Source organism: Pleurodeles waltl, chromosome 1_2 (assembly GCF_031143425.1).
Source record: "Pleurodeles waltl isolate 20211129_DDA chromosome 1_2, aPleWal1.hap1.20221129, whole genome shotgun sequence".
Lineage (NCBI taxonomy): Eukaryota > Metazoa > Chordata > Amphibia > Caudata > Salamandridae > Pleurodeles > Pleurodeles waltl.
In genome coordinates, this window is record NC_090437.1 from 825,886,823 (window position 1) to 825,900,165 (window position 13,343).

The following is a 13,343-nucleotide window of genomic DNA, read 5'->3' on the forward strand; positions in this document are numbered from 1 at the left end:
TGCAAATCAGTCTTGACCTTGTTCCACATGGGAACAGTCCAGCCTAAACTGCCAGGCCAGGTCCTCCCTGGACCGTAAACAAGCATCCTGGGAGCGGTTTCAGGGTTTCACCCTTCATCAGCCAGGCTAGCTTGAATCCAGTGGCATAGTGAGCCCGGGACCCACATCTGGGCATACCCGGCGGTCCATCTTCTGTTGTTTTCGCATCTGTCGCTCCAAGTGGGAAGGGTATGGCCAGATGTGACTCCCGTGCTTGCTATGCCACCAGATTCAAGCTAGCCAGGCTGATGAAGGGTGATACCCTGAAACCGGTCCCAGGATGCTTGTTTCTGGTCCAGATAAGACCTGGCCTGCCAGTTCGGGCTGGACTGTTCCCATGGTGAACAGGGTCAAGACTGATTTGCATATGGCTGGGTCTGAGCTGGAATGGCATGGCATGCAAGCAAAAAAACTGATGGATTAACCCCTTCGCTGCCAGGCCTTTTCCCCCTCCTGTGCCGAGCCTTTTTTTGGCTATTTGGGGCAGTTCGCGCTTAGGCCCACATAACTTTTTGTCCACATACGCTAGCCAAGCCAAATTTGCGTCCTTTTTTTCCAACATCCTAGGGATTGTAGAGGTACCCAGAGTTTGTGGGTTCCCCAGAAGGAGGCCAAGAAATTAGCCAAAATACAGTGAACATTTCGTTTTTTTCAAAATAATGGGAAAAAGGGGCTGCAGAAGGCGGCTTGTGGTTTTGTCCCTCAAAAGGGCATCAACAAAGGGTTTGCGGTGCTAATATCACCAGCTTCCCAGCTTTCAGGAACAGGCAGACTTGAATCAGAAAACCCAATTTTTCAACACAATTTTGGCATTTTACTGGGACATACCCCATTTTTACGATTTTTTGTGCTTTCAGCCTCTCCTTGCAGTCAGTGACAGAAATGGGCATGAAAACAACGCTGGATCCCAGAACCCGCAACATTTCTGAAAAGTAGACAAAATTCTGAATTCAGCAAGGGGTAATTTGTGTAGATCCTACCAGGGTTTCCTACAGAAAATAACAACTGAAAAAGAAAAATATTGAAATTGAGGTGAAAAAAACATAAATTTTTCTCTACGTTTTACTCTGTAACTTTTTCCTGCAATGTCAGATTTTCGAAAGCAATATACCGTTACGTCTGCTGGACTCTTCTGGTTGCGGGGATATATAGGGCTTGTAGGTTCATCAAGAACTCTAGGTACCCAGAGCCAATAAATGACCTGCACCCTGCAGTGGGTTTTCATTCTATACCTGGTATACAGCAATTCATTTGCTGAAATATAAAGAGTAAAAAATAGCTATCAAGAAAACCTTTGTATTTCCAAAATGGGCACAAGATAAGGTGTTGAGAAGCAGTGGTTATTTGCACATCTCTGAATTCCGGGGTGCCCATACTAGCATGTGAATTACAGGGCATTTCTCAAATAGAAGTCTTTTTTACACACTGTCTTACATTTGGTAGGGAAAATGTAGAGAAGGACAAGGGGCAATAACACTTGTTTTGCTATTCTATGTTCCCCAAAGTCTCCTGATAAAAATGATACCTCACTTGTGTGGGTAGACCTAGCGCCCGCGACAGGATATGCCCCAAAACACAACGTGGACACATCAAAGAAAACAGAGCTGTTTTTTGCAAAGTGCCTACCTGTAGATTTTGGCCTCTAGCTCAGCCGGCACCTAGGGAAACCTACCAAACCTGTGCATTTTTGAAAACTAGACACCTAGGGGAATCCAAGATGGGGTGACTTGTGGGGCTCTGACCAGGTTCTGTTACCCAGAATCCTTTGCAAACCTCACAATTTGGCTAAAAAAACACGTTTTCCTCACATTTCGGTGACAGAAAGTTCTGGAATCTGAGAGGAGCCACAAATTTCCCTCCACCTAGCGTTCCGCCAAGTCTCCCGATAAAAATGATACCTCACTTGTGTAGGTAGGCCTGGCGCCCCGACAGGAAATGGCCCAAAACACAACGTGGACACATCACATTTTTTCATAGAAAACAGTGCCTACCTGTGGATTTTGGCCTGTAGCTCAGCCGTCCCCAGGGGGGGCAGAAATGGCCTAAAATAAATTTGTCCACAACCCCCCCAGGAGCGACCCTTGCCTACAAGGTCGCTCCCCTTGCGTGACGGCGCAAAAAAAAAAGATCCCTGGTGCCTAGTGGTTTCTGCCCCCCTTGGGGGCAGATTGACCTACAATCAGCCAATCTGCCCCCAAGGGGGGCAGAATTGGTCTAAATACAATTTGCCCCGCAGGGGAGCGACCCTTGCCTGATGGGTCGCTCCCCATCTCTAAAAAAACAAAAACAAAAAAAAAAACTATTTGCCCTGGCGCCTAGAGGTTTCTGCCCCCCCTGGGGGCAGATCGGCCTAATACCAATAGGCCGATCTGCCCCCAGGGGGGGCAGAAATGGCCTAAAATAAATTTGTCCCCCCACCCCTCCGGGGAGCGACCCTTGCCTACAAGGTCGCTCCCCTTGTTTGACGGCGCAAAAAAAAGATCCCTGGTGCCTAGTGGTTTCTGCCCTGACCTACAATCGGCCAATCTGCCCCCAAGGGGGGCAGAAATGGTCTAAATACAATTTGCCCCCCACGGGAGCGACCCTTGCCTGATGGGTCGCTCCCCATCTCTAAAAAAACAAACACAAAAAAACTATTTGCCCTGGCGCCTAGAGGTTTCTGCCCCCCCTGGGGGCAGATCGGCCTAATACCAATAGGCTGATCTGCCCCCAGGGGGGGCAGAAATGGCCTAAAATAAATTTGTCCCCCCACCCCCCCTGGGGAGCGACCCTTGCCTACAAGGTCGCTCCCCTTGCGTGACAGCGCAGAAAAAAGATCCCTGGTGACTAGTGGTTTCTGCCCCCCTTGGGGGCATATTGACCTACAATCGGCCAATATGCCCCCAAGGGGGGCAGAAATGATCTAAATACAATTTGCCCCCCAGGGGAGCGACCCTTGTCTGATGGGTCGCTCCCCATCTCTAAAAAAAAAAAAAAAAAAAAAAAAAAAAAAAAAGCCACAAAAAAACTATTTGCCCTGGCGCCTAGAGGTTTCTGCCCCCCCTGGGGGCAGATTGGCCTAATACCAATAGGCCGATCTGCCCCCGGGGGGGCAGAAATGGCCTAAAATAAATTTGACCCCCCCACCCACCCCGGGGAGCGACCCTTGCCTACAAGGTCGCTCCCCTTGCGCGACGGCACAAAAAAAAGATCCCTGGTGCCTAGTGGTTTCTGCCCCCCTTGGGGGCAGATTGACCTACAATCAGCCAATCAGCCCCCAAAGCGGGCAGAAATGGCCTAAATACAATTTGCCCCTCCAGGGGAGCGACCCTTGTCCAAGGGGTCGCTCCCCATCTGTAAAACAAAAAAAAAACAAAAAAATCCCTGGTGCCTAGAGGTTTCTGCCCCCCTTGGGGGCAGATCAGCCTAATCAAAAGAGGCTGATCTACCCCCCAGGGGGGCAGAAATGGCCTAAAATAATTCCCTCCCCCCCCCCCAGGGAGCGACCCTTGCCTAAGGGGTCGCTCCCCTTGCGTGACGGCGCAAAAAAAGGATCCCTGGTGCCTAGTGGTTTCTGCCCCCCTTGGGGGCAGATTGACCTAAAATCGGCCGATCTGCCCCCAAAGCGGGCAGATATGGCCTAAATAAAATTTGCCCCTCCAGGGGAGCGACCCTTGTCCAAGGGGTCGCTCCCCATCTGTAAAACAAAAAAAATAAAAAATCCCTGGTGCCTAGAGGTTTCTGCCCCCCTTGGGGGCAGATCAGCCTAATCAAAAGAGGCTGATCTACCCCCCAGGGGGGCAGAAATGGCCTAAAATAATTCCCTCCCCCCCCCCAGGGAGCGACCCTTGCCTAAGGGGTCGCTCCCCTTGCGTGAAATTCACACAAAAAAAAAGAAAACTCCCTGGTGTCTAATGGCTTCTGCCCCCCTTGGGGGCAGATTGGCCTCATCAAAATAGGCCAATCTGCCCCCAAGGGGGGCAGAAATGGCCTAAATATAATTTGCCCCCTAGGGGAGCGACCCTTGCCTAAGGGGTCGCTCCCCACCTAAAAAAAAAAAGAAAACATAACAAAAAGAAAAAGAAAATAAAAATGATCCCTGGTGCTTAGAGGTTTCTGCCCCCCCTGGGGGCAGAAAAGGCCTTACCAAAAAAATGCCCCCCCTGGGAGCGACCCTTGCCCAAGGGGTCGCTCCCCTTGCGTGAGATTCACGCAAAAAAAAAAAACTCCCTGGTGTCTAATGGTTTCTGCCCCCAAGGGGGGCAGATTGGCCTCATCAAAATAGGCCAATCTGCCCCCAAGGGGGGCAGAAATGGCCTAAATATAATTTGCCCCCAAGGGGAGCGACCCTTGCCCAAGGGGTCGCTCCCTTTTGACAGTTTCAGTAAAAAAAATCCCTGGTGTCTAGTGGGGTTTCAAAAGCCGGATTGCAAGCAATCCGGCTTTTGAAACCCTGGGAGAGACTTCAAAGGGAAGGAAATACAATGTTTGATTTGTTCTGCATTCCATACATCTTCTGTTGTTTTTGCATTTGTCGCCCCAAGTGGGAGGGGTATGCCCAGACGTGGGTCCCGTGCTTGCTATGCCACCAGATTCAAGATAGCCTGGCGGATGAAGGGTGATACCCTGAAACCGGTCCCGGGATGCTTGTTTCTGGTCCAGGGAAGACCTGGCCTGACAAGGGTCAAGACTGATTTGCATATGGCTGGGTCTGAGCTGGAATGGCATGGCAAGCAAAAAAACTGATGGATTAAACCCAGATCTGTGACTGGGGGTGAATGTTTGATTTGTTCTGCATTCCGTCCATCTTCTGTTGTTTTTGCAAATGGGAGAATATTTGAGGCATGTGTCTCCACCCCGCCCCTAGAAGGACACAGCCACATCCGCGAGCTTGCGTGAGCTTGTCATCATTCCCCCCCCCCCCCCCCCCCCCCCAAAGTGATGTACAAACCGCAGCACAGATAGGAAGCAGCCACTACTATCAGAAACCAGCACATGCAGCAAACATGCTTCGGGCAATCATCAATCATTTAAGGTGAAATCCAGGTCATAATAAATCCACGCCAGACAATTATAACAGTATGAAGGCAATATTCAACCATACAGAAATCCCCATACACAAGGCATTATGGAAAAGCACTTATCTGTCTGCCAAGCAATGAAGAAAGAGGAAGTGCTTTTACTTGATGTTGAATATATGGGACTATAGATGGTAGTTGTGGTGAGACTCATGGGATTTTTATTCTTTGAATATACTGTTATTGTTTAAGGCTGCTGGATGTTAAGACAGGAAAGAGAAGAGGATAATCAGAGCCTCCGGTCCTGACATAGAATTGAGGTGACACTGTTTTTTGTCTGTTGTCAGACTTCTTCGCCATTTTTGTTTTCCACGAGTCCACGAACATTTTTTACTTTCCGGCCTTCGACTTCATAGTTTGCCCTCAGGGAGAGGTCTTTTCAGTATGGGCATTTAACCAGGCCTTGAGAAATCTACCTGCCCATTTAGCATGGTGAGTTAGATTTTATCAGGTCAAGCTAAATCTAGAACCTACTTGCTGGTTCTGGTGAGCTGACATAGAACAAGTGTCCTTTTCACTCAGAAAGTGAAGGAGCAATAAAATGCCTTTAAATCGTCTTTTTATCTTGTCACATTTGCTCTGTGTTCAGAGAAAGGGCTCAGAAGTCCGTTTACTTCTCTAACTGCAGAGTTCTGGAATGTTTGTAAAGTGAACTGTCTGACCTGCTTTACAAAGAGTGCAAACGCACATTCAAAAAGCAAATAAGTCAGCTGACAGACATTTCAAAACATATCTCAGTAGTTGTGGAAGCCCATTTGTTGTATTCTGTGGGCTGAAAAAAATATTTAAATGGGATAAAAGCACATCAAAACACTTTACGTAATGTGCAAATTATAAATGTTTTCTGAAACCCAGTTTTCACAGATTATTTTGAATACACTATATAGTTTTATCAGTAAAGCTGCAAGTTTGTGGGAGAGTTTTTGGTCATGTCAATGGGAAATCTACTTCCTGTAAATGACAGTGTGCTTCATCATTGGTAATGTATTATTACAAAGTGAGTGTTTAAAATGAAGTGAGAAACACTCCTGCCCCTGCCCCTGCCCCAATGGCAATGCTATTAGTAAACTTAGAGGCAAGTCTGGGAACATGTGTACCCTATATGTGGCCTAGATTCATATTGTACATGGAGCAAACGTTTAGTCTGTTTAATCAAGCTAAAGAGCTTTTTTGTACAGCAGAAATGCTAAAGTCACATAATTGAAGGTGTACTCATATATGAGAAAGAAGAAAAAGGCAGCTCTGTAAAATAAAATGTTTGCCTAGGATTACACAATTTGAGACCAGTTTACGGTCAAGTACATTTCAGTTAGTTCAAGTTTATTATTCAAGTTACTCGACCTGCAGGTCTATTAACATTTCTATGATTTTTCAAGGCCTGATTTAACTTTTTATTTTCAATGGAAATCGTAATTGTTAATAGAGGGGCCATCTGCCATAGCTTGTGTTCTCTACAATGAAAGAGATTCCATTCTTCCTGAACTGTGGCGTTATCTTGGAAATGGAACATAGTTTGTTGCAGGCTTATGGAAGTTCTTTGTCTTGACCTATCATCGTATACAAACGTCGGTACTCTTGTCTGTAATCTGTTTGAGAATATTGCACCTTTTAGCACACTTGGAGACTCAGCAACTTGCAGAAATATTTTTGTACCTGCAAGTTTTCCAATATTTCATCGAGGTGATCTACTTTTATTACACATCTAACTTTTTTCCCCTTTTAGTGGCACTCAGTAGAGATGTATACCAGTAATATAACGTCATGGATTTAGGAGTATTTAGTGTTGGAAAAGTTATTTACTTATAACTATAATTCTGAAGCGAGATTTCCCCCCCAAGATTTCTAACAAAAAAGGACCATGGTAAATTATCCGCTGTTGGACTGAGCTATTGTGAATAATGTAGGGGCCTCTCCCTTTCGAAATTAAACACTTTAAAGGGACAGTCTTCATTTCATGGGTGCTATAATAATAGCAGTTTTCTGTTGTTTCTGTTGGAAAAATAATTTTAAGAAAATGAAAGTGGAATATGTATGTTCTGTTAAAATTAAACCTACGGGGAATATATACGCACTGAAGAATTAAGGTTAAGTAACATTTGAAAAGTAAAATTAGTCAATCTTCACATTGGGAAACTGTCCATCATTTATGTAAGGATGAATGAAATTTGTTTGTATTGATCGTGTTGGTGAAAACGTATTATTGCACAAATGTGCTAACTACCACAAAAGGTACATTTTTATACTTGTTGGTGCGTTCTTTTGTTAGAGTGCTTTCTTTGACAATTAAACTGCATAATTATTATTTGTTCATGTCTTTCTACATTTATTTTCACAGAACTATGTTCGTGTTGTGGAAGTTTGGTGGGATGAATACAGAGATTATTTCTATGCGAGCCGCCCAGAGACCAAAGCATTAGCATATGGAGATATAACAGAACTAAAAAAATTCCGAGAGGATCACAATTGCAAAAGTTTTAAATGGTTCATGGAAGAAATAGCTTATGATATACCTTTGCATTATCCATTACCTGCAAAAAATGTGGAATGGGGAGAGGTATGTACATTTCCTTTAAAAAATATTTCAGTTCTCAGCTTTGGCCAGATGTACTAACATTAGGAGTAATGATTTCCTAATGGGAGTCTCCCTCCGAATCGCAATTAGGAAATCGGTGTTTCTAATGTATGAAACTCTTTTGAGTTTCAGTAGCGATTCCCAGTGGGTAGCAAATAGACCTACCCCATGCAAATAAAAGAGATAGGTTGCAATTAGCGACCCTTTAGGAATTGCAGCCATCACAGGGATGGTGGCCTTCTGAGGTCAGCAGACCACCATGTGTGTGAACGCTTTTTAATAAAGCAATCTTTTTTTTTTTTTTTAATGCAGCCCATATTTTCCCTTAAAAGAAAATGGGATGCGTTTGAAAGTAAACAGAAAAATTAAACTTTGCCTTTTCTTTGGGACCCACTGCCTGCTCCTAATTTTTTTTTTTTAACATTCTCAAAGTGGAAAGGGTCCCCAAAGAACCTCTTCTCCTTTGCGAATGGATTACCACCAGTTTTAAACTTGTGGTAAAATATTATTGTTTTGCGATTGGAATTCGGTCACAAAACAGTAATACATACCAGACTGATTCGGTATTTGGCAGGTTCGCTCTAAACACGCCCCTTCCAAATACCAAATCACAAATGCGATTCTGTAACAAGTTACCAAATCGTATTTTGCATTTTGTACATTAGAAATAGCATTTTTCTGGGTGCAAACAACCCAGTCCACTTGCGAGTGGAAAAATTCTTTGAACATCTTGCCCTTTATTCCTTTTCACTTATTGGTTCTAATAGTTGACTGGAAACAGAGGATTAGGATATCCCAGTAAAATGAGAAAATTGATGCACACAGTTATTCTCAACAGAGAGGCAGGCGCATACAGTTAACCATCCTACTGTATAACCGAGTCCCCTACTCTAGTTTTGGACCATAGTTCAATGCCACCACTACAATATTTCTCTGTTTGACATAGGCCCTTGTATGTCTTGCATCAAAATGTATTGCATCAAAAAGCTTAAACACTTCTCAAAGCTCCTGTAATCCAGCCTGAAGAGTGTCACTAATAAAGTAAAGCGGATTGCAATTTTTTAAGCTTTCTTATTGCTGCTTGCCCATAAGTGCAGTTGTCATGCATGAGGCATGGGAATTAGCATATTGTGTTTTAGTGTATGTTTGGTGTGAGATGTTTAAAAGTGGGCTTGTTATGGCCTGGCCCTGATGTTAATGCTTCATGTGCAAAATACATGAGAATGACTGTGCGACTTTAAAAAAAAAAAAAAGGCTCATTTATGAACAAATGCGAACAATGTGTTGACTTCAGTCTACAAAGATCTATAGAGAATTACAAATTTAAGCCCCTCTTCAATTAATTTGACTGGAAATCCATCTCAGTGGCAGAATTATGAGATAACCACATTAACCGTACAGTAGCTTAGATAGAGAGCAATGTTTACTGAAAAAATGTAAACCTCCCTGTCAGCATCTTGCAGGCCCTTCTGGGTACGTGTCTGATTGGCCCAAATTGAACATAGTCATGAGGTGTGTACCTTAAAGACTGTTGCTGTGCAGCAACATGGACCTCCCCACCCAGTCTACAGTGTAAAAGGTTTCCTTCCAGAACAATGCAAAGTTTGATCAGGAGGTTTTGTGCAGTGTGTTTGCCTAAACCTAAGCTGCCCAATGCTATCTTCACCTCTGATCTTCATCCTTCTCATTTGCTGTGGAATCTACTCAGAAAAGAAAAGATCCAGAACATAGGTTTTGCAGTGTGAATCTTTTGTGGATTCACATGCTGTACATCGTTCAGCCATTTACTGGTTGGGTCCAGAATGATCTTTTTCTAAACTTTCTCTCTCTCTCTTTTTTTTTTGGGTGGACTTTGTCAACCATTTGGGGCTATGTCCCTCCTTGTAAGACGTTAGATGCACTCTGTGGAAATCTTTCAACGTAGTCCACTTCTTCGGATTTGTTTTTATCACAGATGGGCCTGGAAGCATGAGCGAATGCTCAGAGCTGAGAAGGACGAAACTGCACTAAGGAGGGTAGTTTTTCACTGAAAACAGTGGTGAAGAGAGCAGAGTACACAATGGACAGTGTAGGAGAGAAGAAAACCGAAAGGCACCAAAGAACACTAAAGAGGTGAAAAGACCACAACCCACTACAACACGTGGGTCGGATAATGAAAGTGGAGTGAGGAGCAGACCCCATTTATATTTTGCCCCAAGTTCCACCATAAGTCTTCCCCGAAAGACAACCAGTAAGTCTGCAGTCTCTGGGCGCTATGCATGGAATTGCAACCTAAGGCCATTAGGATGAGACAGAAGCAGAAGTGGGTGCATTATGCCATGATCATGTCGGAATCACTTTCAGAGGGCTGCGGTGGTATTTGGCCCAATTGTGGCATTTTAATCCTTGTGCGTCTTGGCCTCACCTACTATGGGTCCTGAGTAAATCCTTCAGCACTGGACTCTCAGTGATAGTGTGGGTTGGCAGTCCAAGACTGTTAAGGTAGGTGCATGATATGCAAGAGTTCATAACTCAAAATATCCCCAGTGACCCTAATAAGATGATTATACAGTCCAGTGCAGATCTTTTGTGTAAAAAGCAGTATTTATTACATATGCTAAATACTGTACACTAAATATTCCACACAGTAGTCTCTCAAGGCTAGTCCTCTAGAGCTTGTCAGGACTGTGCTTGCCCATGCGGGTCCTCTCCATCCCCTCCTCTACTCCACATTATATTCTATGTCCCTGGCAGATTTTAGGAAGTGACCCTAAGTACTGGTAGCACTAACCATGCACATCAAAGTCTGACTTTGTGACTAAAAGCTTCTCAGCTCTTTAGGTGGTAAACCACCAGGATCAAACAAGCCTCACAATTGCCTACGGCTCTTGTTCCACCCTCCCCCCACTGTTATCTTAAGAAGAGTCCAAAAGCTTCAGTGTTTCTCTCCCCCACGCTCCGCACTATGCAGCTCGCACCGCGCCCTTCCCAAGGTCAGCAGGATAAGCGCACTGAGGTGGTCGAAGCCGGAAATAGCTTCCAGGTGCAGTGGTGTTTTTTTCTCTGTGGTTCCTGCTGGTAAGTCAGTGAAGCACCGGCATCCCTGCAGGTGCCATCTGCATTTGTTGGGTGCCCGAGCCCCTACAATGGTGCTACACGGCAATGGCCACAACAGTCTTTCTGACCCCATCCTCGCATATGGGGGTCAAAGATGGGGGCACAGTCCCAATCAGGTTGGATGATCCGGGCGACAGCCCCAGCAGTTCCAGTGGTTCCCTTTTGGCACATGGGAGTCACAGACATCGGTGACGACCCACAGTCTCAGTTGTGTGGGCGATGACCCAACAATACCAGTAGCCCTCTTTCAGGCACACAAAGATCACGGGTGAACACCCCAATGAGATCAGTGCTACCAGGCATTGACCCGCAACTTCATGGATGTCCCAACGGGGTTTGCCGACTTACACAAGAGAGCGGATGACTCAAAACACTGGTCCTAACTGGACTAGGCACCTCACACTCTGCCCACCGGAACCCACTTGCCAGGATCCCTACTGGGCCTTGCTCAGTCCAGGCTCTCGCCTCCTACTCACAGGACACACCAGTCGTGGCCAGCAAATAGAAGGCATGTGCTCCAGGCGCAGGGCAGGTGTTCTTGGATCCTGGGTGTTGGCCCCCTCACCCAGATGGGAGATTGGCAGACTTTGCAACCCAGTACTGGTTCTAGCAGCTAGAAGTCTTGGCAATCTTCTCTTTCCTGATGAGATGGTGCTTTGTAACCAAGTATGGCGCACATGCATCCATCTCTATAGTCAAAGTTAGGAGTTTAGTGTCTGGCCTTTGTAAGTTGTGCCGGCACGGTCAATTCCTTTGAATTGCTCTATTCTCTGTACTGCCCTTTGTCAAAGGGATAGTGTGCCACAGCAGGAGTGGCTCCAGTTCTGAGTGATCCACAACATAAATCAAGGAAGTAACCAGGGTTCATACCTGGCTGCCAGCCTCCACTGAAATATGCCCCATAGAGGTTCACAGGACTAAGCTTCCTCTCTCAGGTTCCCTGGTAGTGCCAGCCTTATGAGTCCTACTATCTCCCTGACTATGAGCCTAGGCCCCACTGGCCAGCAACTATTCCTGGAATCCAGGAGCTCATTGATGGGCACAGAGGATGCTCTACTCCTCTCCTGTCAGTGTGTGTCTCATCGGCCATCAGGAATGTTAGCAATACACATCTTCTGTCTAAGGGATGCAGTCCTCACCTCTCCAGCTTCTGCAAGTGCTGTGCTTCCGAAATGGAAGCGATTGGCCTTCATGTTATGTACCATCCACTGGCACAGACATGCAGTACACACACTCAAGTGTCACACTGTGTCTCAGCATGCATACACAAGTATTAGATGCTGTCTGACTCTGCACACAACCCATGCAGGCCATGAGTGTGTTAAGTACACAGCCACAAAACTTTACACAAGTGGGCCAGTAGGCCCCACTCCTGAGACACAGGCAAATGCATGTTCAGATTGCGGATTCTACTGAACACAAAAAAGGGTATGCTGCCAAAAGAGGATCAGGAGCGAGAGAGGGACAAAACTCCTTTAGGGAAGAACGGCTTGACACTGAAGAAAAGGGGCAAAGCAACCAACACCAACCAAAATTTTCTTTAAGTCGAGAAAATGGGAAAATGCCTTGAGGCTGAAATGGAATCTCTCATGTGAAAAAAAATGAGTTTGATGACTCTCCTAAAACCTCAACAAGAGAAAAAACAGCCAGAACAAGAGCTTATTGAAATGGAACCAGCACTCAAAGCAGAACCTCAAGAAGAGGTTGAGGAGTTTTTCCATTTCGAGGAAGAACAGTTCCTTGAACATGAGCCTTTACAAGCAGGGGAGTCGATGAAAGAATGACAAGACATGCTAAATCTCTAGAAAAAGGTTAGATTCCTACCCTACAAGACCCCCCCTCACCCCAATGACATCACTGCTTACAATGTGGGTATAAAGAAAGCTGCAAAAACCTACGTAGTGCAACTGGAGGAGGAGCAGACAGTTATGCTTCCTGCTGGGCCACTACTACTGGACCAGAAAAGGAATTAATTCCTCCCAATTCTGCCCAGTGTCCTCAACCAGGGAAAGGAGGCCTTCAAAGATGGGAAAGAAAATAAGTTCTTGATAATAGGCCCCCTTTACATCAGGAATAAAGTACCAGCAGACTCTCTCCTCTTGGCAACAGCTCAAAAGAGAGCCTTTATCCCAACTTCAACAGGGCCACCATCAGACAATGAGAGCAAGAAAATGGGCATGGTGTGCACAAACATGGAGAGGCCGGCAGCGGCACAGTGATGCATTGCAAATTCTAACATGCTGCTCAGTTGGTGCACCCACGAACAGTGGAATGAACCTGTGGAACTCATGCAGCACCCACAGGAAAAGTTTTTTTTTAAAGTGGCAATAACCTTGTAAAGCATAACAAGATCATTGCCAATACATGCCGCAAATCTGCAGTAGACACGCCAGATACAGCCATTAAGCAATTATGCACTGCCACAACTCTGCTGTAACATGCCTGGCTAAGAGGTTCAGGTTTTAAAATGGAAATACAATTAGCCATTTACAACATGCCCTTTACAGGAAACAGTCCTTTTTGGAAATCAATGAATGAGGCTCTACAGAGCATGCAAAAAGACAATGACACAGCAAATT

At 45.3% G+C, this 13,343-nt stretch overlaps 1 protein-coding gene across 3 annotated transcripts in view; it reads left to right on the forward strand.

The window, feature by feature from the left end:
• Nucleotides 1-13,343, forward strand: part of GALNT7 (polypeptide N-acetylgalactosaminyltransferase 7) — a 456,997-nt gene that overhangs the window by 396,172 nt on the left and 47,482 nt on the right. For all 3 annotated transcript variants that reach the window (XM_069244367.1, XM_069244357.1, XM_069244375.1), the window contains exon 9: nt 7,432-7,650. In XM_069244367.1, coding sequence (XP_069100468.1) covers nt 7,432-7,650 — 219 coding nt within the window. The remainder of the gene's footprint in view (nt 1-7,431; nt 7,651-13,343) is intronic.